Source organism: Microtus oregoni, unplaced genomic scaffold (genome assembly GCF_018167655.1).
Source record: "Microtus oregoni isolate MIOR12 unplaced genomic scaffold, Mior012 000005F_ref0000423, whole genome shotgun sequence".
NCBI classification, from domain to species: domain Eukaryota; kingdom Metazoa; phylum Chordata; class Mammalia; order Rodentia; family Cricetidae; genus Microtus; species Microtus oregoni.
This window is the reverse complement of record NW_024543064.1, coordinates 31,655,816-31,683,341: the sequence shown is the minus strand read 5'-3', so window position 1 is coordinate 31,683,341 and position 27,526 is coordinate 31,655,816. Positions and strand designations below refer to the sequence as shown.

Below are 27,526 nucleotides of genomic sequence, written 5' to 3'. Positions count from 1 at the left end.
GCAGATTTGGTGAAACCTTTCTGATAACTGTTGTTCTTTTTTAAAAATGCTGCAAGATCCCCGCGGCAGTAGGCAGCAGAAATGCTGTAGGTCCCAAATGGTGGCGGCGGGCCATGTGGTGGCAGGCAGCAGGCCCTGGGAGCAGCCAGTCCCAGGCAGAAAAGGCTGCTGATCCCAGAGCAGTGGTGGTGGGCCATGTGGCAGCAGGCAGTGGGCCCCAGGCAGAGATGGCTGCTGGTCCCCGAGCAATGGCTGGTCCCAGGCAGGGAGACACATGGCGGGCGGGCAGAAGACAGAAACATGTATAGACACAACATGCAGGGTGAGGTTGAATGTTTATTCAGGGAGTTATGGAGGAGGAAGGATGAAGGGGGGGACAGAGAGAGAGGGAGGGAGAGAGAGAGAGAGGAGGAGGAGGAGAAAGAGACAGAGAAGGGGGGAAGCAGAGAAGTAGGGAGAGAGAGAGGCAGAAGCAAAACTGCCTCTCCTAGAGGAAGATGGAAAAAAGAGCGAGCACAGGCCGGAAGCTGAAGATCAGCCTGCCTTAGCGGATGGGGAGGGGAATGGGTGTGGCTTGTCTCTTAAAGGGACCAAAACCATAACAATAACTTTGCCTGGTGAATGAATTAACTGAATCACCTGATAGAACTTTTGATTAACAGACACCCTAGGGTTCATCCAGTGTTAATAAATTAGGATTTCTAGAAATGGAATAGAAATGATAGATGGGCAGTGGTGGCACATCTTTTATTCCAGCATTAGGGAGGCAGAGGCAGGTGATTGTTCTGAGTTCAAAGCCAACCTGGTCTGCAGAGAAAGTTCCAGGGCAGCAGCCAGGACTCCACAGGGAAATCCTGAATTGAAAACTTGTTTTTTTTTTAGACGATTTTAGGTAGCAGGAAGGTCATTTTTATTTTTATTCATTCTGGTATTGGAGACCGTAGCTTCCTGTCATTTGGAGCACATTACAGCATTTATTCCTCTTGACATTCAGAAAGTTCTGATAGGTTCATTTTACTTTTCAAGGCTATGATAGACTCTATTGCTTTGAATTATACTAGGCAAAGCACATGAATCCAATGCCCAAGATAAAGATACAGGATCCAGAGAAATGGCATGTAGTTTTCTAAATATAAACTGAGCTCAGATTTAAAGCCCAGAACCCTTCAGCTCTCTGAAAGCTAGTTCTATCTTTGTTTAATGAATACCTTTGAAAGTAATTAAAATGGGAGGGCTTATTTAATATATTGGGATTGGATAGTTTTTTTCCCCTTAGATTTTGAACATTGAACGAATGTCAGTAAAAGTGATTTGAACAATTAACATGGTTTAATTTGCTTTTGTCATATTTCCCATGGAAATAAATATATAAATTGGAGAAAGAAAAGGTCTTTTTATTGGACCACATGATTTGATTTTTAGATCCAGATGTTGCGGTTATGTTATTGAGCAGAGGAGAAAGACTGGAGCTTCAAGATTATCAGTGAGTTAATGACAGACCCAAAAATAGAATCCTCTGCTCTTTGCCTTGGTTATGATTTGGTTTGAAGAGGGGGCCTGTGATCTGGTTCTGTAATTGCAGGAAGTAAGGTTTTGGGTTTGGAACAAGTTACAGTAACTCTGTTGTGTTTGGCCAAGAATTCTTCCCTTTCCTTTGTGTTTACCACCTGCTTTAAGACCATAGTTTGAGCCGGGCGATGGTGGCGCACGCCTTTAATCCCAGCACTCGGGAGGCAGAGGCAGGCGGATCTCTGTGAGTTCAAGACCAGCTTGGTCTACAGAGCTAGTTCCAGGACAGGCTCCAAAGCCACAGAGAAAAAAAAGACCATAGTTTGAAGCAGAGGGAAGAAAAGGGGCGAGTCTTAAACTTTGTGCTTTAACTCTTAAAAAGCTGAGGCTAATGGTTGCTTCCTCCCCCAACTCATCTTGTTTGTCTCTTGTTTCTTCTCGGACTTGATTAGTTTCAGGAGAGGGGCATATACTATGTAGTGAGTCCATAGGAAATAGTAGTGGTTTCCTTATTTTTTTTCTTTTAGGTGTATGAACCTTAAAAATGGTTAATTTATTTTTTGACAATTTCATACATGTATGCATTGTTCATATCCGCCAACTCTCCCCTCCCATTTCGAACTTTTGTAATGGGCTGTATTTGTATCATTGTTTAGTGGCTAGAGTATGGTTTGGAAATAATGGAGGCCTTAGAACACAGTGTTGAATGGATTAATTTGAAAGTGATTGTTAGGAGAGTTGCTTTCTAGTGAAGTCATTGCTTTACTTTCTTCTGTTCTAGCTTTGGATCTTGTGGCAGGTACTATACAGGAAAGAGCAGGAACTTGGCAGAATAAAAATGTGTATGGCTGCTGAACTCTTCCCCCTAAACAGATATGATGGGATATAATTCATGTATCATATAGTTTATCCATTTAAAGTGCAAAATCCAGTGTGTTTTAGTATACTCACAGGTGCAAACAGCACTGCAGTCTAATTTTAGAACTTTTTCCTCCTCCTCTAAGACACTCCATACTCCATAGCAGCCAGTTCCTACCCTCCTTTTTGTCTCCCCTCTCTGCTAGCCCTAAGAGAGTCTATTTATCAATTCACATTTGCCCAGTTTTGGATATTTTGTATAAATGGAATGGAATCATATGATTATAGGTTTTTGGCTTGTGTCTTTTTTTCCTTTAGCATAATGTTTTCACGGTTGTAGCATGTATCGTTTCTTTTTGTCAGTACTGGATGAACACAGTACTTTTGTATTTAACACACTATTCACTCACTCCTCAGTTGGTAGGCATCTGGATTGTTTTACTCTTTTGTTAGGATTTAATCTGTTTAGGTTTTTCCTCTGGGTTCATATATTTAGGGAGGTTTCCTTTTCTTTTTTTTTTTTAAACCCAGAAGTGGGATTGCTGAATTAATATGATAAGTCAGCTTTGATGGGCTGATGGACTTTTCAGAGGAGTTGCACTAGCACTAAAGGATTTTAAGAACTTTAAGAAGTTTAAAATTTGTAAATTATTTCACTGTTATTTCTGGGTGCAGATGTTCCTACTTTTTCCACCATGGCTTCTGGGAGTCAAAATCAGGTAGTCAGATTTTCATGACTAGTTTTTTTCCCCCAGGCCAGCTTGTCTGCTATGATTATGGTTTTGATTTGTATTTCTTTTGTGGTGAATAATGTTAAATACCTGTGTATTTGTTAGATAGCTGCCTGTCTTCTTTGTAGCTAAGGCTGTTGAAATCTTTGCCTGGTTTTAAATTAGGTTACTTTTTTGATATCTGAGTTTTGAAGATTTTACACACATACATACACACACACACACACACACATTCTGGATATAACTTGCTCTTCTAATTGACTCTAAAGTCTTTTGAGATAGAAGTAATAGACACAAATACTAGATTAGAGATCTGGTCAGTTTCAAACAGATCTTATTTTAACTTGCTTTAAAAATTGTCTGTGTTCAGATGTACATGTGTGGAGATCAGAGGCTGGTTTTGTGGAGTTGGTAGTTTATGTGGATTCTGGGGATTAAACAAGGGTGCCAGGCTTGAAGGATCATTTTACTAGCACAGTCTTTTAACTTTCTTTTTCACAATTCTGGAAGAAATGGGTTGACTGATTTATTGAACAAATGTAAATACAGTAGTCAACCACTGTAACAGTAACCAACTCTTAGCAACTGCTCCTTACCTGTTGTTCTCCACACCTGGTCTTCTGGCAACAATATTGCCATCTACTTCGTGTCCTAGATAAGAACTTGGCTAGTCTGGACTGTTTGTATAAATGGAATCATATAACGTGTAGCTTTTTGTGTATGAGTTTTCACTCAGCACAGGCTTTCAAAAACTCATCTATGTTGTAATACATAAAAAGATACCATTCTTTTCTTTTTATGGTGGAATAATAAGTTCCATATGTTGTCATTGATATATTAATATATACATTGTTTTCCTATTCATCAGCTGATAGTCATTTGTTCTTTAATTATGAATAGCCAAATGCTATGGAATGTTTAAGTACAAATTTTTATAGGAATATATAAATTGTCTTGGAGATATATATATCTATAAATAGAATTGCTAAGTTCATGGTAACTTCAAACTTTGAAAGGTGTGTGTGTTTCTAGGGATTGAATTTAGGGTCTTGAGCATGTTAGGTAAGCAGTCTGCCACTGAGCTATTACCTTCAGTCTCCTTTGTTTTGTTTTTTTAAGATTTATTTTTATTAGTATACAGTGTTCTGCCTACACACAAGAAGAGGTCACCAGATTTAATTATAGATGGTTATGAGCCACCATGTGGTTGCTGGGAATTGAACTCAGGACCTCTGGAAGAGCAGTCACTGCTCTTAACCTCTGAGCCATCTTTCCAGCTCCCTCCTTTGCCTTTTAAAAAAATATAATTGGTAGAGGAAAATATGTTTTCTAAAGAGTTAAAAAGTCAAAATGATTTTGGCTAATTCCACAGCTCTTCATTACCACCTACCTATAGTACAGACTACCATGGGTGATGTTTGGGTCAGCAGAGCAAATGCATCCAGATTACTGCCTCACAGTAGAGGTGAAGAGGGAAGAGATCAAGTCCTAGATGTTTGTCTTTTATTAAGGTCTGCCCACCTATAAAGTTACTTCTTTGGACAGGAGTGTTTAGAGAAGGTGTATTTCATAGAATAAAGAGTTAGAACTGTTGGCTCTAACAGAGTTGAGATAGCAGAGCCCTGAGAGCCATCTTATATGAAAAGATTGCGGTTTTATGATGATGATGGAGTCACTTTTAGGAATGGTAAGTTCAAAATTTTCAGTAGGCAGTGTTTTGTGCATGGTTGGAGAACTGAGGGTTCCCTGCTGGACACAGACAGGTTCACTCTGCATATTGGCTTTTAAAGTACAATGGTAGGTAAACTACCCGTGAAGTAAAACAGGGAAAGGTAACGTTGGACCTAAGCTCTGTGGTTTGACTGTGCTGATATTTTTTCTCTGTCTTGCTGTGGGTAGCCTCTTTCTGATTTTTGTGTTTTGATTGTGAATTCATTTATTCACATTCATTATTTTGAACTCCTGTTTGGAGGATTTTTTTTACCCCAGACCTAGGTCAAAGGTGAGTTTCTCCTATATCTTACATTTTAAGTGAGATTCTAGCTCTTAGCTTGTGTGCCAAGGGAGATACCACAGTACTGCTATACTAGCCCCATCCCCATGCCTCCACTTAGTGCCAAGTATTAAAAAACAGTTCACTTTGATTTCTCTTGGATAAGACCTATGTCTTGCTGCTTTTACTTTGAGAGATCTCAGAATTTGTCAGAATGTTCAAGAAAGGCTGGTTTTAGTACTCTGCCTACCTTTAGTTTCCTCCTCGTCTAGTTTTACTTTCACACCTTATTTCATACCAAGTTTTTGATTCTTTTATAAGGATTTTTAGCAAATGTAGCTGGCATTATAGTTATTTTCAATGGTTATGGTCATCGGGCCATCCATCTTGTCATCCCAACAAAAACAGATGTTTCTGTCTTTAGTTAGTTACTGAGAACCCATTTAAGTTTCCTAAAGGTTATAAACTTAGATTAAAATCTCATGATTTATTTGACTCTTTTAGTGTTTAGAAAATAACAGAGTTCAAACAAGGTTTTGTATTTCTTCTTTTGAAAACAAGTTCTTACAGCTTGTTCTTACTGTCTAAAATACTGCCCAGCAGCGCTGTGCTGGATCTGAGAATGAGTGGACTCTTCAGAATAAACACTACCTGTAGATGCTCACATTTCACCGTGTGTACTCTATACATTGTGTACTTAACCTACTCCAGCCTTTCTGTAGTCCTGTTATCCTAGGCATTTGTGGATTATATTTGTGCCTAGTAAACATATTGGCATACTGCTATTGTTATACCATGTGCTAATAGATACATTTATATTTATTCATTTATTCTAAACAGGTCTGTAATGGCTAATTCATAAAATTAGATCGATGGTATTATCCAAGTTTTTTTTTAAAGATTTATTTATTTATTATGCATACAGCATTCTGTCTGCATGGATGTCTGCACACCAGAAGAGGGCACCAGATCTTATTACAGATGGTTGTGAGCCACCATATGGTTGCTGGGAATTGAACTCAAGACCTTTGGAAGAGCAGCCAGTGCTCTTAACCTCTGAGCCATCTCTCCAGTCCTATCCCCAAGTTTTAATGAAGAAAATAGTAATGTATCAGAATCTGAACTTCTCAAATACCCTTTTACTCAAGTGCTACTCTGCTCTTAACTCTCTGATTTTAAAGCTGTAGTGTGAATAATAAAAACCCAGAGACTAATATTGGGGTTTAACCAGGAAAGCAAAGCAGCCAAGGCACTAGAGAAGTCTTACCTCTATCAAGACTGGGTGACCTCGGACTAAACAGACAGCCTCTCTCCTCATTTTATATTCCCACTAGTGCTGGGATTAAAGGCGTATGACTCCTTAGTACTGGGATTAAAGGTGTGAGCTGCCACCATTTGGATTTATTTTGTGCAGCCAGGGTGGCCTTGAACTCACAGAGATCCATCTGACTGTCCCCCAAATCCTGGGATTAAAGGTGTGTGTCACCATTGCCTGACCTCTTGTGGCTTTAGCTTTGCCTCTGGTCTTCATACAAGATTTATTTATCCAAATACAAATAATATACTACTACATAAAGCACTGCAACTATTTCTAAAGATCAAGCGGATTTAATAGGCAAAACCAATAAGATAACATTTTTTTATTGAAGACTGTTGTATTGGGGAGAGGATGTGAGCATACGTACTACTGGCATGCTCAGTGCCAATAGTAGCTTTCAGGCACCTTGCTGGAACGCGGAGACTCCTCCTGAATACTTTGGACATACTCTGTTCTGTGACTCATCTGTTAAATATTATGAGGTCTCAGCACCTTCCTTGTCAGAGTTACAGTGTCTGTCTCTTCTACGTGATTGATATGTGTGTCATTGATACTATCAGTAATACTTTTCATTCATAATGCTTTTTTAATTGTGATTCTTTTAGCTTTTGATTTTTGTTTACTGTTTTTATTAGAATTGTAGTTAGGTTATAGTTTAATTTACTTCGAAGCATCTAATGATTAATTCTTCTTTACTTTTAGATTTTCTTTGTGTCCAGATGGGTTTGTATGGACAGGCTTGTCCATCTGTAACTTCATTAAGGTGAGTACTCTTCTCTTTCTTTTTTTCTTTATTGGAACATCTAACATTTGAAAAGTTATGTTGGTCATGTCATGTTGCGGTGAAATTCAAGGTGAGGCTTACAGGCCCATATTTCTACATGGTGTGGCAGCCAGGCTCTGAAGCCGTAGGCCCCACCTGAGGTGGTCACGTAGCCCTGCTGTCACTGCCCTAACAAGGGTCAGGATGTTTTGCTCCTTCCTTTATAATTTGGAGGATTCCTTATAGAGATGCTGATTCAAGCCTATGTGACAGCTAGCATACAGAGCAGACAGGTAGTTGTGGACATTCACCTGGTTACTTAGGAGACAGAATGCTAATGTATTTCCCCTAAGTTAAGTTTTGGTATAAAGACTGTTTGGAGAATAAATGGAGAAATTCTTCAGGATGTGAACTCAGGATTTCATGAGAGACCACTGAGAAAGAATCTTCTTCTCAATAAAGCCATGTGAGTTGTATCTTTATTTCCGCGCCTCCACACCAGTTGAGAAAGATAGTTTATATTAGGGTCTGGTCAAGAGAAATAATTTATGGTCCAGGCTAGTACCGGACCCTGACAGAGGCTCAGTAAAGTTTTTTTTTTTTTTTTTTCCGAGTCAGGGTTTCTCTGTAGCTTGGAGCTTGTCCTGGAACTAGCTCTGTAGACCAGGCTGGCCTCGAACTCATAGAGATCCGCCTGCCTCTGCTCCTGAGTGCTGGGATTAAAGGCATGTGTCACTACTGCCTGGCAAGTTTTGTTATAGAATAGCAACACTCTTCATTTCTCCAGTGAAGTACAATAAGTTACCCTCTACTGTAGAAAATAATATACTGTTTTGTGAAGTAGTGCAGTTTTGTGGAGTCGGTGGTATTTATACTTACAGACTTGCGAGGAAATGGGAATTAGATCTCTTATTCTCTAGGGATAATCTTGAACATGAAACAACATAACCACACTTTTGTTTCTTAAAAATGTAATCTGCTTTCTACTTGTTTTAATTAAAAATACATTTTGATTGCTTTATACAGATCATTAAGGTAGACTAAATTACTGATTTTAACTTAAGAGCGGTAAAAACATGTTATTTAGGTTATCCTCTTCTACATTAAACTAAACAAATGAAATTAAAAGGTAGGAATTAAGTTGTTTATTGTAAGTTAGTGGTTTCAATTTTTTTATAAGTTACTAAATTCTTTGAATCCAATCTTGTGGTAGGTGCAGTGGGTAAAGCAGACAAATACAAAGTTTTTCTAGGCTCCCATGTTCTATTCTTTCAGTGACCTCTGAGATGTTGTTGGTTTAAGAGTTGATTTGAAAAGTAACCTTAAGGGGCTGGAGAGATGGCTCAGCGGTTAAGAGCATTGCCTGTTCTTCCAAAGGTCCTGAGTTCAATTCCCAGCAACCACATGGTGGCTCACAACCATCTGTAATGAGGTCTGGTGCCCTCTTCTGGCCTTCAGGCACACACACAGAAAGAATGTTGCATAAATAAATAAATAAATATTAAAAAAAAAAAAGAAAAGTAACCTTACTAGGTGTAGTGATACATCTCTTTAAGCCCAGCGCTAGGGAGGCAGAGGCAGTTTAAGGCCAGTCTGGTCTACAGATCGAGTTTCAGGGCTACTTAATAGAAAGACTCTGTCTCAGAAAGCTGAAAAAAAAGTTTAAACCCAATTTTAATTGAAAGCATTCCAAATTAAAATTTAGAATACTAAATGTTGATTGCAACAGCTACTTGTTACAGGTTGCTGCAGTCAGTATCGCTTATTCACCTGATAAACTGCCACATTCTAACATTCTATAACAGTAGAATAGAATCATTTTTTTTGAAGATTTATTTATTTATCATGTACACAGTGTCAGAAGAGGGCACCAGATCTCATTACAGATGGTTGTGAGCCACCATGTGGTTGCTGGAAATTGAACTCAGGACCTCCGGAAGATCAGCCAGTGCTCTTAACCTCTGAGCCATCTCTCCAGCCCTAGAATCATTCTTAATTTCCTCAGTGAAGTACAATAAAGCATCACACACACACAACACACACACACACAACACACACACACACACACACACACACACACACACACACACACACAGGATGATGATGTTATGCCCAAATCCAGGGGTCCCCACAAAAGCCAACAAAGGAGACCAAGTCCCATATGTAAAAGCAAAGATTTTATTTTAATCAAGTATGCAAATTCAGTCTCAGCGCATGTACAACATATTGGAATATCCGGAGACCCCTGAGCGCAATTAGAATTGGGTTTTTAATAGTAGTAAAGGTGGGGGTGAGGGGTCTCTGAGGTTTCGGACCCCTGATTGGCTCACATTTGTCTAGGGGTATCCTGGTGAAGTGCTCAGGCAGGTGATCCTATCTACAGTGGTTGGAATGTCAGGCATTTTCTTTGAATGGTCTGCTCTTGGGTGGGGGGTTGGGTAATCTAGGCCTGCCAGGCATTGTCTCAGGGTTAAACTATTGAGACTCCAGACTCCATTTAAATTTATCTATGGCCAGAGTCCCAGGTGATAATGGTTGGAAGTAACGAATTTCCTTTGGGTCACCTGCCCAGACTTAGTTTTCATGGCTGGCCCCTACAATGTAAGCAGAAATACTTGTTGGATAGTGAGAGTTATCTGATGAGAGCTGAGGAGGAAGAGACTAGAAACTAGAGTGGTAGGTGTTATTTTGAACTTGGTTAAAATGACCCAGGGAAATGAAAAGGAGACATTTAACTGAAGAGCTGGAAGAGTGATGGCATGAGCCAGATATAGATTTGGTATGCAGAGAATGAACATCCTAAGTAGAGAGAATCTAGAAATTGCCATAGTAGGAGGCGGTTCTGTGTTTGAGGAATATTATGCTGGCCAGTATTAACTGGAGCAGAGTAAGTAGAGGAGTAGTATATTTCTAGTGTAATGAATGGGAAGTTAAGGAGAATGTAGGTTTGAGACAAGTTCTGATTTTCTAGATTCACATAAAAGGAAAATGAACAGTGAATTTGTTTTTTTTTTTTGGGGGGGGGGTTTAGTACTAGCATTCATTAGACTAAGCTCCTTGCTATTCTAACACATTTTCCACTTACTTAACTTGAGGTCCCCCCACCACTTTGAAGGCAAGGGATACCATCTATATTGTTCTAAAAATAATTTTGGGTAAAAAAAAAAAGCCTGCCAATTTCTTTATCTCAGAACTGCTCTAGAGCTAATTTGACTCAGTAGTGATGGGAGGAATCATTTTTTAAAAGTATTTTTAGCCATTTTTGTAGACCTTCCACTAAATAGATTTCATTAAAAATAATTTATAATGGTGTATGCTGGAACAATTATGAAGTTTTTTTTAGTATTTATGTTTAAGTTAAGGCCTTATGTTTCAGTTAAGTTGTATCCTTGCCTAAATTTTGCTTCATAAAATTACAGAACTGAGATGAGTTTATAATTTACCCACAGTGTGCTGTAATTCTTGTGTATAATATTTGAGAATATTTTAGTGCAGTTATAAATCTGTCAACTCAGACATTGAAAGCCCGGTAACATCAGAGTCACAGTAAAGACTTCCATTTTTGTAATATTCTGTATGGCTCCTCCTAAAAACAGAGATTCCCTTTCTCAGAGATAATGTATATGAAGAGGACTGTTGTCTGTCATTGGTTTTTGTAAGTGAAAGCTGTTTTCATATATGAAAGGAAAGATAATGTCCTCCCTTTCCTAGGAGGATGTTAAAAACTTCATGACTTAAAACAGCTATCGTGCCCTTTCCCAAACCAGAAATACTTGTCTTGCTGTTGTGACAAAGTATCTAATCAGAGAAAGACAACAACAACAAAAACCCAAGAAAAACCCAACTAAAGAAGGAAGGGTGTGTTTTGGCTCATAGAGGGCCTGGTCACATTGAATCTGCAGGCAGGAAGCAGAGAGTGAAGAAAGCTGTTGTTCCCTTTCTCATTTTTATTCAGTTCAGGACTCCAGGCCATAAAATGGTACCTCCCACACTTAGGTGTGCCTTCCTACCTCAGTCTAATCTAGAAAACCCCTAAGGAGTGGGCAGAGGCTTGTTTCTGCAGTGATTCTAAGTCTCATAAAGTTGACAGTCAATCTTGATTGACCATCACCTTCCAAATAAGAGCCAGATTTCTTGGAGTAGCTTGAACCCACAGAAATACTGCTTGTTTCCCTTCCTCCCTATGTATTTATCACCGCGTGCTTATATGTTATTTATGTCGAAAAAGTGGCTAACCCAAAGTTAGAAAGTACATGACTGGAAAAGAGTCATCTGTATGGCTGTGGAGGTTTGCAGTCTCCAAAATAAAACTTTTTGGGTTTTGATAGGGGAAGATGAGTTAAATGGACAAAAACTACACCCAACTTCCTTAAATACTTACAGGAATTAAATTGTATTTTGTTGTAAGTGATGTTAGGTCCTTGTTTAGAATGCATTAGAATTGGTTTTTAAGTTATAGTTGCTGTATTTTTATGATTTAAAAAGTAAGGCAAATCCCATTTTGTCAATAGATAATTATGTGTGAATTCAGGAAAAACTCCCAAATTTCCTCTGAAGTACTGTTTGTGATAGCTGAATGTTGATATAACTAGTTCTTACTAACACTTTGTTCTTTACTTGATAGTATAGGCAAAACTATTTGAGACAGGTTCAATATGTAGCTTAAGCTGAACTGAACATCCTGATCTTCCTGCCTCAGTCTTCCAGTTGTTGGAGTTACAGGCATCTGCCACTGGTACTAATTACAAGGCCTTGCGTAGAGGTGCGCACCTGAGAGGTGGGAGCAGGAGGATTAGGCGTTCAAGGTTATTCTGTGAGTTCCAGGCCAGCCTGGGCTACTGTGAGACCTTGTCTCAAAAAAACCAAACCAAACCAAAACAAAACAGGCAAAAAAATTATGGTGATATCCTATTCTGCTAATTGAGATTGCCTTATCACCTGTGTCTTGATTTGGAGGCTCATACCAGGTATTTGGACAGAAGATATCTTAGTAGAAATAATCTAACTAGATAAAAAGTTGTTAATTAGGCACCAGAATGATAAAAGTAAAACTCTCAGGTATTGTAAAGAAAGACATAAGAAGACATCAGCTACTCATAGGACTTAGGGGCCAAAGATACAATTAGTAACATAGAAGATGAGCCTTTGAAATGGGAATGCAGAAGTTGAGTGTATGAGACTGAGACCTAGACTTCTGAATTGGGTTTGACAGTGCTAAATCTCAAATGTTAGAAACATTGAGAACTGGATATACTTGGTGTTTTGGGAAGATGCTGGGGGAATATGTGCAGCCTTTCTGTTTGCCTGCTTTGTTATTTATTTATTTATTTATTTATTTCCACAATGTTTAGCTATATAGTCCTGGCTGCCTGTCTGTTTGCCTGCTTTGTTCTCCCTCCCTCCCTCCCTCCCTCCCTCCCTCCCTCCCTCCCTCCCTCCCTCCCTCCCATTCTTGTTTAACTATGTAGCCCTGGCTGACCAGGGATCTCTTAGGTAGATCAGGCTGGTCTGCCTGCTTCTGCCTCCTTAAATACTGGGATTAAAGGCATGTGCCAACTAAGCTCTGAGAATGCTTTCTTAAATTCCAAAGAATAGACCTGAAGGTACAATTCACTTCTTCCTTTTCTAGCTTTGCAGTCTGTTGTTTTGGCTATTCTCTTGGTAGAACTTTAAAAAAGTCAGCTGGCAAAGCAGAAGTGTGGTTTGCAGAGAATCCTAGCTTCAGTTTGGCAAAGCAGACTATAATGGGGTAGTGTTGAAGTTTGACTTAATAACTGCCATACTTGTTCCAGAGGACTGCTCAGAAATGTGGCATAAAAAGATGTTTTCTAAGATCTGTTTTAGTCCACCTTAATGTGATTTTGGTAGAATGCTTGCACATTGCTGAAAAACTTGAGTAGTAAAAATAATTTTACATGTAAATCATGTAAAAACATTTAAAAAAAATCCCTCAAGATTAACAAGTACTCCTGTAGACTGAATCTGTTGCATTTATATGCTGAATTTGGGTGAGAGTCTGAATAGTGAGGGACAATAGGTCATCGGCATCCATTCAGTTCCTGAGTTGACATGGCAAGGGTGGAGCTCAGACCCTGTCGGACACAGTTTCTGTCTGAGTTGAATCTTAAAAATTTTCACATTCTGTTTGGCTCCTAAATTTGGATAAAATGGATTTGAATTTTGTAATATGTGTGTGTGTGTATATATATCTATATTTAACATTTATTTATTTATTTATTTATTAATTATGTATACAATATTCTGTCTTTGTGTATGTCTGCAGGCCAGAAGAGGGCACCAGACCTCATTACAGATGGTTGTGAGCCACCATTGGTTGCTGGGAATTGAACTCAGAACCTTTGGAAGAGCAGGCAGTGCTCTTAACCACTGAGCCATCTCTCCAGCCCCTATGTATATATATTTTTATATCTTGAGTAAAGATTCATCAAGAGTGAAAGCCTCACAACAAAGCAGTTTTTCCTTGAGCATTTACTCCATAGACAAATGTGCATATATCATATGACTTCTTTCTCTAATGTAGCAGTACACTTAGAATTTGGTTTCCTCAAAACAAAACAGAATTTTGAGGTGTATCTATATTGCTAGGCATATCAGTAGTTATTCATTTTTGTATAGTTATTTGTGTATACTCACAACAATTTATTTATTCACCTTCCCATTGATGAGTGTTTTGTTTGTATTAAAAGGTACTATATGTGTGTGTGTGTGTGTGTGTGTGTGTGTGTATATACATATATATATATATATATATATATATGTATATATATATAATCTATGCTGGGTCTATTCCTGCTCATTGACGAAGTTTCAATTTTCCTTTTAGAATTAACCTCGAGACTTTTTCCACGTTAAGTTTTTAATTTTTACTCAGTTTATGTGGTTAAAAAAATATCCATTTTAAAATAGTATCTTGGGGCTGGAGAAATGGCTCAGCGATTAAGAGCACTGACTGCTCTTCCAGAGGACCCAGGTTCAATTCCCAGCACCCACATGGCAGCTCACAACTGTCTGAAAATCCAGTTCCAGGGGAATCTGACACCTTCACACCAATGCACATAAAATAAAGATAAATCATAAAAAATAAAAAACATTAAAAAAATAAAATATCTTCCCTCTGCATTAAAATTCCTGTAGGGGAATATTTGGAGAGTAATATGACCAGAATACAGTTAAGATTTGGATCCACACATTCCACATATGTCTTCAAAGTTAATTCTCTCTCAGCTTCAACTGATACTTTCCTGGGACTATTTAAGTCCTTGTCACCATTTAAGTTTTTGTTTAAATTAATCAGATCATCAGGACCTATACCAGTAGTGGGTCGTAGATAGGAAATGTCTCCTAACAATCTTTGGAAGTCATTAAGAGTCTGCAATCAATCTCTTCTAATTTGCCCCTTTTAAGGTCTAATTTTTTGTAACCCTATTTTATAGTCTAAATAATTAATAGGATCTCCTCTTTGTATTTTGCCAGGAGCAATTAATTTATCCATACATGCACATATCTATTTATTTATTTAATTTTTTTTTGAGGCAGAGTTTTTCTGTAATTTTGGAGTCTGTCCTAGAACTAGCTCTTGTAGACCAGGCTGGCCTTGAATTCACAGATATTCACCTGCCTCTGCTGGGTTTAAAGGTGTGTGCCACCAGTGCTCGGCTTCAGGAACAATTTATAATCCCCAACAAGGCAAATTTTTCTTTACTTCTTCATTCTTTCTAAAGTATCTACATTTGAATCAGATAGCAAAATGTCATCCATGTAATGGTAATTTATAGATCCAGGACATTGCTTCCAATGCTGACTTACAAAAGATTGGCACAGGATGAGGCTATTTTACATTCCCTGTGGGAGAATCTTCTATTGATACCTTTTACCTTTTAGCAGGCTGAGAATAAATATAAGTAGGCACTGTGAAGGCAATTTTTTTCCTTTTTTTGTAAAGATATACTGAAGAAACAGTCTTTAAATAACTATTAAGAGACCATCCTTTAGGCAGTATAGAAGGCAAAGGAATGCCAGACTGTAGAGAACCCATTGGCTGAATCACCCTATTAACAGCTCTTAGATCTGTTACTATTCTCCATTTTCCAGATTTCTTTTTAACAACAAATACAGGAGAACTTCCAGGGCTGGTTGATTCTTTAGTGTGCTGAGCATCTAGTTGCTTGTATACCAGCTGTTCTAAAGCCTGCAGTTTGTCTTCTGTGAAAGGCCATTGCTTAGCCCATACAGGTTTGTCTGTCAACCATTTTAAAAGTAGGACTGTTGGTCCTTTGAAATATCAGCAGCTCTTGGACCCTGCTCATGTACAACCTTAAATGGTCAGTGATTGTTCTTTATAAAATCTTCTAATATTTTTCCAAGAAACATATGTTAATTTATGGTTCGTTTCCAAGATTGGTGAAATGTTAGTCTGATTATTTCATTGCTGTAACAAATCATGTCCCCACAAATTCATTGCTATGTTAGCAACATATGGTGTTAATATATCTCTCTGTCCTTCTGATCCTATAAATTCGACCCATCTCATGCTCTTCTTTGCCTGAGATGAAATTCCGATTTCTACAAACTGAACATTTATGTCCTGAGAGGCCAATTTGGATGCCAAGATTCTGATGAAATTATTGTTATGTCTGCACCTGTGTCTACCAGGCCTTCAATGACAAAGTCATTTGTTTATATTTTAATTTTGATATTGCTCATTTATAGAAGTTTGCCAAAATATTTGCTTTACAGTTTCTCCTGAATTTTTTGTTCTGTCTTCCTTAGCTGTTCTGTTATCCAGAGCAGTATGGTTTTTTACAATAGGCATTAGGTTCTTTAATTGCACTGGGAAGGAGCAGGAAATGACTGAACTGGATTTGGTGTAAGGGCCATATTTGACATAGGTGAAGGCGTAAGTCACAAACAATGCCACACCAATTTGGGATTATGATTAATAGGGTGGTATTTATTAAAAGGGGAAAAAACTTACATATCACTGTCCCAGGCAACAGCCCTCTACGCAACCAGGAAAGGAGTCTAGTCGCAGGCGGAGCAGGAAGTGAAGAGCGAGAGGAGAGGGAAGTGGCCGCTTTTTTAAAGGGAGAGAGACCATGCCCCATGGGCTGGTATCTCAGCGGTGATAGGCTGGAGGAGTGGGAGGACCTCCCGCAACACCTCCTCCTTTTGTTTAAATAAGAGAGTTCTAAACCTACTATGAAAATATATACAATAAGTACAAATATCCTATTCTAACTAGCTTATGTCTTGTATAATAAATAACTTGGCCAAGTCATGAGAGAAAGTAACTATATTTATATAGTCTTCAACCCCATCAAAGATCTGAGAAGGGAAATAATGTTACCTGGGTAATTAGGAAGTTTAGTAAAACAACTTCCAAAACATGCAACAAATCACAGAGACAACTGGCTACCTGGGCAATCACCCAAAATCATGTTAGCAGCGTTGAAGCAACCAACTTTGGCTAAGGCCTAACATAACTGACATACCATTTTCAAAGGCAAGCAACTTTTCAAAACTATCTTACCCTGTCTTGGCAGGATATGACAGCCCTGTTTTATCCATTGATGCACGCTCTGTATCTTTGTCAGTGGTTGAGGTATGGGCATTTCTTTGCCCCAAGGCCAGTTCTGCCAAATAGAAGGCTCCAGGTGGAGTGTCTTTGGTGCTCAACATTCTCTCGGGAATAGAGTGGTGTTGCCAGGAGCAATTGTGTCTCACTACCACAAAACTCTGAGTTAGATTAAAGGCCATTTTCTACAGCTCTTTGAAGAAGTTGAAGATTATCTATCTATACTGAGTATAATCTCTATATATCTAAAGAACCTGATTAGTCTATTATAAATGACAAACTTAGATGACTATTAGTCTATATAATTCTCAATATCTATCTAACTTAAAGACTAAGACAATAAACGACTGTGAAACAAATGAGGACAATGACCTCCAAATATAAACAATGTACAAATATACATTGCAGTAGGTAAATATATATCAATACACAATCATTATATAAGTATCTTAATCAGAGGTAGAAATGTACATTGCAATATGGTAAATATATACAATATATATATATCAATACAATATATGTCAATACATAAAAAATGTTTTAAACAGAGGTAGAAACATGCATGCGTACAATAGTCAATATAATTTAACTTTGTATCAATATACAAGAATCTATACCAATGTATTTGTCTAAAAACAGTAACTCACAATTACAAATCTATTATCCCATCATCCCTCTTTTTTTTTTTTCAAAATGATCCCTGAGCGTATAAAATTCCTCCCCCAACCCTCAATCACATACTAATTATAATCAACTCCTAAATGATGTCCCTAAACCCAAGGGCAAACTTTACTGGGAGAGGGGACGTCGTCCTCTAGAATTACTTCCAGCTGTCATGGGGGCGATGTTCTTTCTGGGGGATCCTGTGAAAGTGAAATGATGGTTAAATTTCAAGATCAATGTCTTTTAAAATTGCCAATAGTCTCTGAGTATTTTGTGCAGGTCTGGCCAAAATGTTGTATAAGATGTGCACCATTTCAGCTAACCAAGTTGGAACTGTCTTGTGCAGCTGGTACCAAAAGCAGGTCTTGTAGTAGCGCTATCAGTATCATGACGTCATATCACCCAGGTGGAGTTGTTGTTATGGGGCCCCATCTTCTTCCTGGAAACTTCAAATGTCATTTCAGGAAAAACTCATTGTTCATTATGAAAAACTTAAACATTAATCATATAGACATATATATATTCAATGAAAGACATGATAGATATATTCAATGAAAAGTATGATAGATATGAAGAAAAGCAAAGATTTTTCTAAACTCATATTTCTTTCTGTCCCATATCATGGCTCTTGACATGAGACAGAAACTCCAGAAACTCTGGGTTTTTCTCTTACTAACAGGCTTGGAATTGGAGAGGGACTGAGCCAGAGTCCAATTTCAAAACCAGCTTTATAAATTTAGAAATATGGTTTAATATTACTTACACAACCCATTCAGTTGTCTTGATATTTCCTATTGGGCAGGTATTTTTCCATCTGTCAGTATCCAAACATCCAGGGTCCCTTGAATTTCTCAAAGATGAGTGTTTTCCTGTGGAGATAAGAACAGAACCCTGCCGCCATTCTATATGTTTTTCTTACCACCTGTATGAATATCATCGTTGTGGATGAGTTGTCATTTCTCCTTTCTAAGAGGTTTCTCCTCTTCAAATCGAAACTTTATTAATTTTGATGGTATCCACAATTTTTCTTCTCCTGTGGAAACAAGAGCAAAACCCCTTCCCCAACGTAGCATATCTCCTGGCTTCCACTGAGAGGTCAGCACATCTTTGAAATAAATCGGTTGATTTAGTTCAGCAGACTTTTCCATTATCCAATGTCTTTCTGTTGCTGTTGTTCCTTTCTCATTAGCGTTAAGAAAATTCAAGGTTAATAAAGCATTATGTAATCTATTTCTGGGGGTATTTTCAGTCCCTTTCTGTTTGTTCAGCATATCCTTTATAGTACGATTTGATCTTTCTATAACTGCCTGACCTGTAGGATTATTTGGTATACCTGTAATGTGTTTTATATTATAATAATCAAAAAAGCGTTTTATTTTCTTAGATATATATGCTGGACCATTATCTGTCTTTATTTGCGTAGGTATACCCATGATGGCCATAACTTTCAATAAATGTGTGATTACTGAATCAGCCTTTTCTGAGCTCAGGGCAGTAGCCCATTGAAAACCTGAATACGTGTCTATGGTGTGGTGTACATATTTTAATTTGCCAAATTCCATAAAGTGGAACACATCCATCTGCCAGATTTCATTTCTCTTAGTACCCTTTGGGTTACTCCCTGCAGGCAACGGTGTTTGATTATAGAAAGAACAAGTAGGACATCTCTTTTTAATGTCCTTAGCTTGTTGCCAAGTAATGGAAAATTCTTTCTTTAGGCCTTTACTATTGACATGATGCTTCTTATGAAATTCTGAGGCCTGCAACACACTTCCAATCAATAACTGATCAATCTCAGCATTGCCTTGGGCTAGAGGACCAGGCAGACCTGTATGGGACCGGATGTGTGTTATGTACATCGGACAAAGCCTGTTCCTGATTATGTCTTGTACCTGGATAAACAATGAAGTCAACTCTGTGTCATCTGGTATAAATTCAGCGGTTTCAATATGCAAGATAACTCTTTCTGCATATTGTGAATCTGTAACTATATTAAGAGGTTCTTTAAAATCCCTTTGCACCATAAGAATGGCATATAATTCTGCCTTCTGGACAGAATTATAAGGGCTTTGTTCCACCTTACTCAATTCATCTGACTTGTAACCTGCTTTCCCTGATTTATTTGCATCAGTATAGAACGTACGGCCTCCAGTTATTGGAGCATCACATACAATTCTAGGAAGAATCCAAGAAGTTCTTTTTATGAGGTTAAGTCTACCACTTTTGGGATAGTTGCTATTAATTTCTCCCAAAAAATTAGCACAAGCTCTTTGCCACGGTTCATTGTCTTCCCATAACTTTTTTATTTCTTCAGTAGTAAAAGGCACTATAATTTCTGCTGGGTCTATACCTGCTAGTTGACGAAGTCTCAGCTTACCTTTTATAATTAATTCAGAGACTTTTTCCACATAAGTTTAATTTTTTACTTGGTTTATTAGGTATAAATATCCACTCTAAAGTAATATCTTCCCTCTGCATTAGAATCCCTGTAGGAGAAATTCTGGAAGGCAATATGACTAGGATGCAGCTAAGATTTGGGTTCACCCTATCCACATGTGCCTCCTATAATTTTTCCTCAATCATTGTCAGTTCCTTTTCTGCTTCAGCTGTCAGTTTTCTTGGACTATTCAAATCTTTATCACCATCTCAGGTTTTGTTTAAATGAACTATTAGATCAGGTGTTATCCCAACAGCTGGTCGTAGACTGGAAATGTCTCCTAACAATCTTTGGAAGTCATTAAGAGTCTTTAAGCGGTCTCTCCTAATTTGTGCCTTTTGCGTTTTAATTTTCTCTAACCCTATTCTGTAACCTAGGTAATTAATAGAATTTCCTCTTTGAATCTTTTCAGGGGCAATTTGTAATCCCCACCTAGGCAAGACTTTCTTTACTTCTTCAAACATCCTTTCTAAAGTATCTTTATTTGAATCATATAACAAGATGTCATCCATGTAATGATAAATGATGGACTTGGGGAATTGTTTACGAATTATTTCCAATGGCTTATTTACAAAATATTGGCACAGTGTAGGACTATTGAGCATACCCTGTGGGAGGACAGTCCATTGATATCTCCTATTAGGCTGAGAATTATTATAAGTAGGCACTGTGAAGGCAAATTTTTCTCTATCCTTTTCTTGTAACGGTATAGTGAAAAAACAGTCTTTCAAATCAATAAATATAAGAGGCCATCCTTTTGGTAACAGAGAAGGCAAAGGAATTCCAGATTGTAGTGGGCCCATAGGTTGAATTACTTTGTTGACAGCTCTTAGATCTGTCACCATTCTCCATTTACCAGATTTCTTTTTTACAACAAACACAGGAGAATTCCAAGGGCTGGTTGATTCTTCAATATGGTGAGCATCTAGTTGCTCCTGCACCAGCTGTTCCAATGCCTGTAGTTTATCTTCAGCTAGAGGCCATTGTTTGATCCATACTGGCTTCTCAGTTAGCCATTTTAAAGGTAGGGCTGTTGGTACCTCTAAAGGTTTGGTATTTGCTGTATGTTCTTGTACAGCCTGAATGGCTGGTGACCTTTTTCCATAATACCTCATCATATCCTTCCCAGAATTATGAGTTCCTGGAACTACAGGAATGTTAATCTGGGTATTCCATTGCTGTAGCAGGTCACGGCCCCATAAATTTATCGCAATATTGGCTATATATGGCCTTAGTCTTCCTATTTGCCCTCCGGGCCCTATGCATTCAACCCATCTTGTGCTTTGTTTTACACGAGATAGGGTTCCAATTCCCAGGAACTGAACATCTACCTCTTGAAGAGGCCAATTCGGATGCCAAGATTCTGGGGTAATGATATTTACATCCGCACCTGTGTCTAATAAGCCTTCAATAAAAGTGCCATTTATACAGACTCTTAGCTTTGGTCTTTGATCATTAATAGAAGTCTGCCAAAATATACGTTTACTCTGTCCTACTGGGTTTTTTGACTCATCCTCCACACGTATTTCATCATTTAGACCAGTATTACTTTTTACAGCAGAAATTGGAGCTTTTAATTTTCTTGGTGAGGCACGTTCTCCACTGTGACTGGGAATGACTGGGCCACTGTTGGCTTGGGGGCCTGCGAGAGGCCCCTCAAGGAGTTTCCTGACGGTATCGGGTTGCCTTGTTTGTCTGTTGTTGACCTGCATTCGTTGGACCAATGTTGGCCTTTACCGCATCTCCTACATATACCTGAAGGCCTAGGTCTCCTATTTTTGTCATTCCCAGAGGAGATAATATTCCTAGAAATTCTGTGCCTGCAATCCCTTTTCAGATGTCCTAATTTACCACAATTAAAATACCTGGTACTTTGATGTCTCCTCATTGCTGTGGAAATCGCTTCTCCTACCCAAGATTCATCGTTATAGCTAAACGTCGTATGCTGAATCCATTCATCCATCCATAGGTGCTGATCTAGACTTTAAAGGCCCAATTATCTTTTTGCATTCTGTTTGCATTCTCAAAAGCTAGAGATTCAAGAAGTATTCGTCTAGCTTCTGGGTCTGTTACCCCTATGTCCAGAGCCTTAATTAATCTTTGCAAAAAGTCAATAAAGGGTTCTCTCTGTCCCTGCCTAATTCTGGTATATGATTCAACCCTTTTTGCTGGATCTTGTATCCTATTCCAAGCATTTAAAGCTGCTTGGTGACATAGACACAGTACTTCATCATCATAAAGAGCTTGGACCTGTGGATCAGCATATTCTCCTGCACCAAGAATTTGATCTTGGGAAACCTCGACACCTTTTGCTCTTCTTTGCTGTTCCATATGTTTGGATTCTTCTCTGAAATAAATTCCAAACATCAAGGAAGGTCCATTATCTAAAACTGCAGACACTAACTGATGGAAATCATGGGGGGTAGCTCTAGCATTAGAAGCCCAAATCCTTATCATTTCCTTTACATATGCAGAGTGCAAGCCAAAATTAACAATAGCTTGCTTAATTTCTTTTAGATCATTCATTGCTATTGGCGTCCATCTAGCTTCTCTGACTCCCTTTGAGCCTTTAGAAGTTGACACTTTGTCAGAATTAAGTATAGGGTTTGCCGCTAAAACCTTGGGTAAGCCAGTTCTAATAGCTGGTGTTGGCATTGTATCCTGTCCTTGTGCCTTATTACTCTGTTCACCAGCTCCATTCATTTCTTCAATCATTCCAAGTCTTTTTATTATTGTCTTTATTATCGTCTCTTTTGAATCCTGAATCTCCTGACCTGCATGAGTTTTTAGTAAAGATTGTATGGTTCTTAGGAGTGCTATGATCTTTTTAAATGATAGAATATGCAAAAGAATACTGAAACCTAGTAACCAGTAAATTAAGTTATCCCCATAGTCATATAAACCTTGCATGATATAACCCATTGTATTGGTAACCAGAACAGTAAGATTCGTGTTGGAAACGAAAACTGCCATATTACCTATTATCCAGCAGGTGGCGCTGTTGCCAAGTCGCGACGAAAACAGGGTCCTGTTTCAGAGTCTGCCTAGTATTTGTTAAAAACTGGAAAATGTAAGTTGCTCAACAAAGTAAATGTAATTAAATCAATTCCAGAGACGGAACCAGAAACCCAGAATCCAGGGGTAGAGAAGAGCAATCTGGAAGCCGCTTATGCCTCCACGTGACAGAGTCACCCTGAGGGGTTGCAGCTTTCAGCAACCGCGTGCTCTGGTTCGCCCCACTTAAGAGCTGTGCTTGCAAGGGAGATTTAAAAATGACTCAGAAAAAAGCAAACCACGTGGCAGAGACTACGCGGGCCTGTGGAGTTTAAATCCACGTGGGGAGGCCAAGGCTGCCGCTGCAAGGCACAGGCAGCGACTGAGGAAGGGAGGGCTCCCGCCAAGCCGAACTCGCGGCCGGCAGCGGAGCGGGGAAAGGAGAGGTTCTAAAACCAAACGTTGGGTGCCAACTGAAGGCGTAAGTCATAAACAATGCCACCCCAGTTTGTAATTATGATTAATAGGGTGGTATTTATTTAAAGGGGAAAAAACTTACAGATCACCGGCAGCCCTCTGCGCAACCAGGAAGGGAGTCTAGTCGCCGGCGGAGCAGGGAAGTGAAGAGAGTGAGGAGAGGGAAGTGGCCGCTTTTTTAAAGGGAGAGAGACCACTCCCCAGTGGGCTGGTATCTCAGCGGTGATAGGCTGGAGGAGTGGGAGGACCTCCCGTAACAGTACACCTTTGTATAGCTCATAAAATTTGTGTAAAAGAAATTGAGATGGAAGTGTACTGTTTGGTTGTGCTGTGTTGGCTCACGCCTTTAATCCCAGCACTGGGGAGGCAGAGACACAAGAGGTGGATCTCTTGTGAGTTCAAGGCCAGCCTGGTCGACAAGCTAGGTCTGGGACAGGCTCCCTGGCTCCAGCAAAACCCTGGCTCCAAAAACAAAAACAAAACAAAACAAAAAAAAGAAAAAAGTGTATAGTTTGGTGTGTTGGTAAGAACTTGGGCTACTGAGTTTTCATACCAAGATCCTGCTGCCACCCATTCTCACTTCCTTCCAACATTAGCATTGGTAGTCAGTGCTCCATTTTGTATTTTAAACCCTTTATGACTTGACAGAGGAAAAAATAAGAAAAAAAGATAGGAAATGTTAATCCCTTAAGTATTTAGTTTGGTCTTTAATGTAACCCAGCCTTTCCCTCCAGATTAACTCAAGCTTTCCCTTACTTTGAAACTTCTAGATTTATGAATATTGAATGATTTTGAGGTACAGGGGTTGTTTTCCTTGATATTCACTAAGGAGTCTATTTACCTTCAGGATGACATCTGAACTGGAGAGCAGCCTAACATCTATGGACTGGTTACCACAGCTTACCATGAGAGCAGCCATACAGAAATCTGATGCTACACAAAATGCACACGGAACGGGAATGTCTAAGAAGAATGCACTCCTTGACCCAAATACAACGCTGGACCAGGAAGAAGTCCAACAGCACAAAGATGGAAAACCTCCGTACAGTTATGCCAGCCTCATCACATTCGCAATTAATAGCTCACCCAAAAAGAAAATGACTTTAAGTGAGATTTACCAGTGGATTTGTGATAACTTCCCGTATTATAGAGAGGCTGGCAGTGGTTGGAAGGTAAGCATTTTGTTTAAATTAAAGCTTTTGTGCAATAAGCAATGATAATAGCGTTAATTGCAACGAAGCTTTGTTGAAAGCCATAAAACTAAAGATTAAATTCTGTCTTAATCATTTTTAGGATGCTAAAAATGAGAAAAAAATTTTAATTTCATTGATTGATAGATTGATGTGAATATGTGTATACCACCTTGCACACTTGGAGACCAAGCAACAGCCGTGGGAGTTTGTTTTCTCTTTCTACTAATTTGCAGATTAAAAAATCCCTCTTAACTGGCTTATTAGTATGAAAAATGATTTTTAATAGCTTGCTTTTTGAGCAAATCTGCTTTAACTATTTCAGTGGGAAAAATACATTTTCTAAGGTTTATAAAAACTTTTAAGTTTATTAGTGTTTTGCCTGCATGTATGTCTGTACACTGCATGCCTTTCTGGTGGTCATGGAAGCCAGAAGGTATCAGATCCACTGGAACAGGAGTTACAGATGGTGTTGGGCCACCATTTAGGTCCTGGGAACTGAAGCTGGATCTACTAGGAGAGCAGCCACTGTTCTTAACTGAGCCATCCCTCTAGATTAGAAGTATATTTTGAAATTGAATTCATAAAATTTTGTGCTATAGCTCAGTGGTAGGTGATTGCCTAGGAAGCATAAAGCCCCTTGTTTGAACTCTAGTTCCCTGCTTCCCCTTGAAAGATACAAAACCAATTTTTTTCCCCCTTTGAGATAGGGTTTCTCTCTGTAGTCCTGGTCTCTGCTTCCTGAATGCTGGAATTAAAGGCATGTGACAACTCTGCCCAGCCAAAACTTAAACCTCAGAATTAAAACATCATTTTAAACAAGTAGTAGTAGTTTATTTAAACTCTATTTTTTGTTTTTACTACCAGACACTCTAGGTGCTTTTTGTCAAGGTTTGGATTAGTGCAATAAATACAAAAAAAGTTTTAAAAAGATCTGATATTTAAAGTAAGAGCAGATATGAAGTTGGTAGATTATTGTAAGCTGAAGAGAAGTCTAGGGGCAATAATTTTGCAAACGTAGCAACTTAAGAAAAGCCTAGAAAGTGAGAAAGAAAATCTGGATGCATGTAGACAGTGAGGTAGTTCAGAATATGCCTTTGGATGCTTAAAAATACATGAGTTTATAAAATGTATTTAAAATAGGAACGTTTAGGAACGTTTTAAGTGACTAAGATCAGATTTGTAATGTTAACACATAACCACCTATAGTGTGGAGAATGGCAGAGAGGGGAAGGAAGTATCAGGCTGTTGTACTACTATTAGTGAATCTTGTGTCCTGGATTGACACAGGAATAGAAAAGATGGTGACTAGTCTTGGTTGAAGACCCATTTCTAGAGAGGAAGATAAGACAGGAGGAAACAATATACAAAAGTTCAATTTAGTGTAAATCATTTAAAACTAGTAGTTTTTTAAAAGTAGATTCAATAATCTACCTTTATATTATCATATCTGTAACCTCCCATTTTTCTTTTCAAAACAAGAACCTTGAATCTAGTTTTCTTTGCTTAGCTTTTTTTCTGACCATTACCAAATAACAGCTTGTAACTAATCCCCCTAAACAATGACAGATATTCACAACCCATTGACCAAAAACTACCTTCCTCACTTCTTATGAATGTGGGTGTTGAATTCTTAAATTTACTTCCTGCTGTCTGGGTGTGACAGTATCTTTAGGGAATCCTGAAAAGAAAAATTTGGGTCTGGGAGAGGTAGCTATACCATTATTTTTGTCCAGTCTCTGCATAATGGGAAAGTGCAGGGCTTGTCTGTAGTCTGTGAGACTGGATCATCTCAGCTAGCCCCCTCAAAATTATTCTGAGCAGTTTGTAGTTCAAAACTGATCTTCAGGTGGTATTTATCAGCCTAGTGGTGTTTATTGTCCTGGAGGAATCGTCTTTGTGGGTCCCCATCCTCCTTTTGTAAACTTCAAAGGTTGCTGTTAGGTGTGTGCTCATGGTTCACTGCAGAAAACTGATAGAATCGCAAACCTGAAATCATGTACAAGAAGGGAAATGAAACCTCTTTTTTAGAATTAGCACTCTGTATGACCGTTAATATCATGACAAAAAATTTAAAATATATACATATTAATCTTATAAATCTTTTACCTTAACAAAAGCTTTCAAAGGGTCAGTATAAAAACCAAAGGGCGGTGGTGGCGCACGCCTTTAATCCCAGCACTTGGGAGGCAGAGGTAGGCGGATCTCTGTGAGTTCGAGACCAGCCTGGTCTACAAGAGCTAGTTCCAGGACAGGCTCCAAAACCACAGAGAAACCCTGTCTCGAAAAACCAAAAAAAAAAAAAAAAAAAAAAACCAAAGGAATACGAGATTAGTAGCAATAAAATAGTCCTTAAATTTTTGTTTTTCTTCTCTTTCATATCAGGTTCTCTTACATGAGACAGAGATTTTGAATTTCACTTTAACAAGCATTCTTGGGTTTAGAGAAAGAGAGAGCCACATTCTAACTCCAAAGCCAACTTTAGTATTTAGTTGGATTGGGACTACAAAGACCATTTGCATTGTATGTATGTAGAGAACAGCAGAAACAAACATTTGGGAAGATATATGAAATTTTACTCTGTTGTAAATGTGATATGCCCATAGGCCAATTTACCCTTTTTCTTGACATTTTTTTTTTCTGGGTGATTTGTCCTTTTTCTTCAGATGTCTCATTTGTCCAGTAGTCTTCAGATTCCTTAGCTGGCTTCCTTTATTTTCCTGAAAAGACCGAACAAAACTGTTCCCCAACCCTAAATTTGGGGGAGATTCTCTTTTGGCAAGTTTTATTTGATGAAATGAAAAGCATTTGTTAGTTTTATAGGTTAATTTAGATTAAATGGCCATGGTGCTTAATGAACTATCGTCTCTTCTAATTAAGAAGGTCTCTTGTTCAAATCAAATCTTTATCAATTTTGATAGTATCCATAACTTTTTTTTTTCCTTTGGAAACAAAAACAAAACCCTTTCCCAACGTAACACATGCCCTGGTTTCCATT

At 38.4% G+C, this 27,526-nt stretch overlaps 1 protein-coding gene across 4 annotated transcripts in view; it reads left to right on the top strand.

Moving 5' to 3' along the window:
* Positions 1 to 27,526, top strand: part of Foxj3 (forkhead box J3) — a 107,081-nt gene that overhangs the window by 12,992 nt on the left and 66,563 nt on the right. For all 4 annotated transcript variants that reach the window (XM_041651691.1, XM_041651692.1, XM_041651689.1 and 1 more), the window contains exons 2-3: positions 7,112 to 7,172; positions 24,186 to 24,510. In XM_041651691.1, the coding sequence (XP_041507625.1) occupies positions 7,129 to 7,172; positions 24,186 to 24,510 (369 nt within the window). In that variant the 5' untranslated portion in view covers positions 7,112 to 7,128. The remainder of the gene's footprint in view (positions 1 to 7,111; positions 7,173 to 24,185; positions 24,511 to 27,526) is intronic.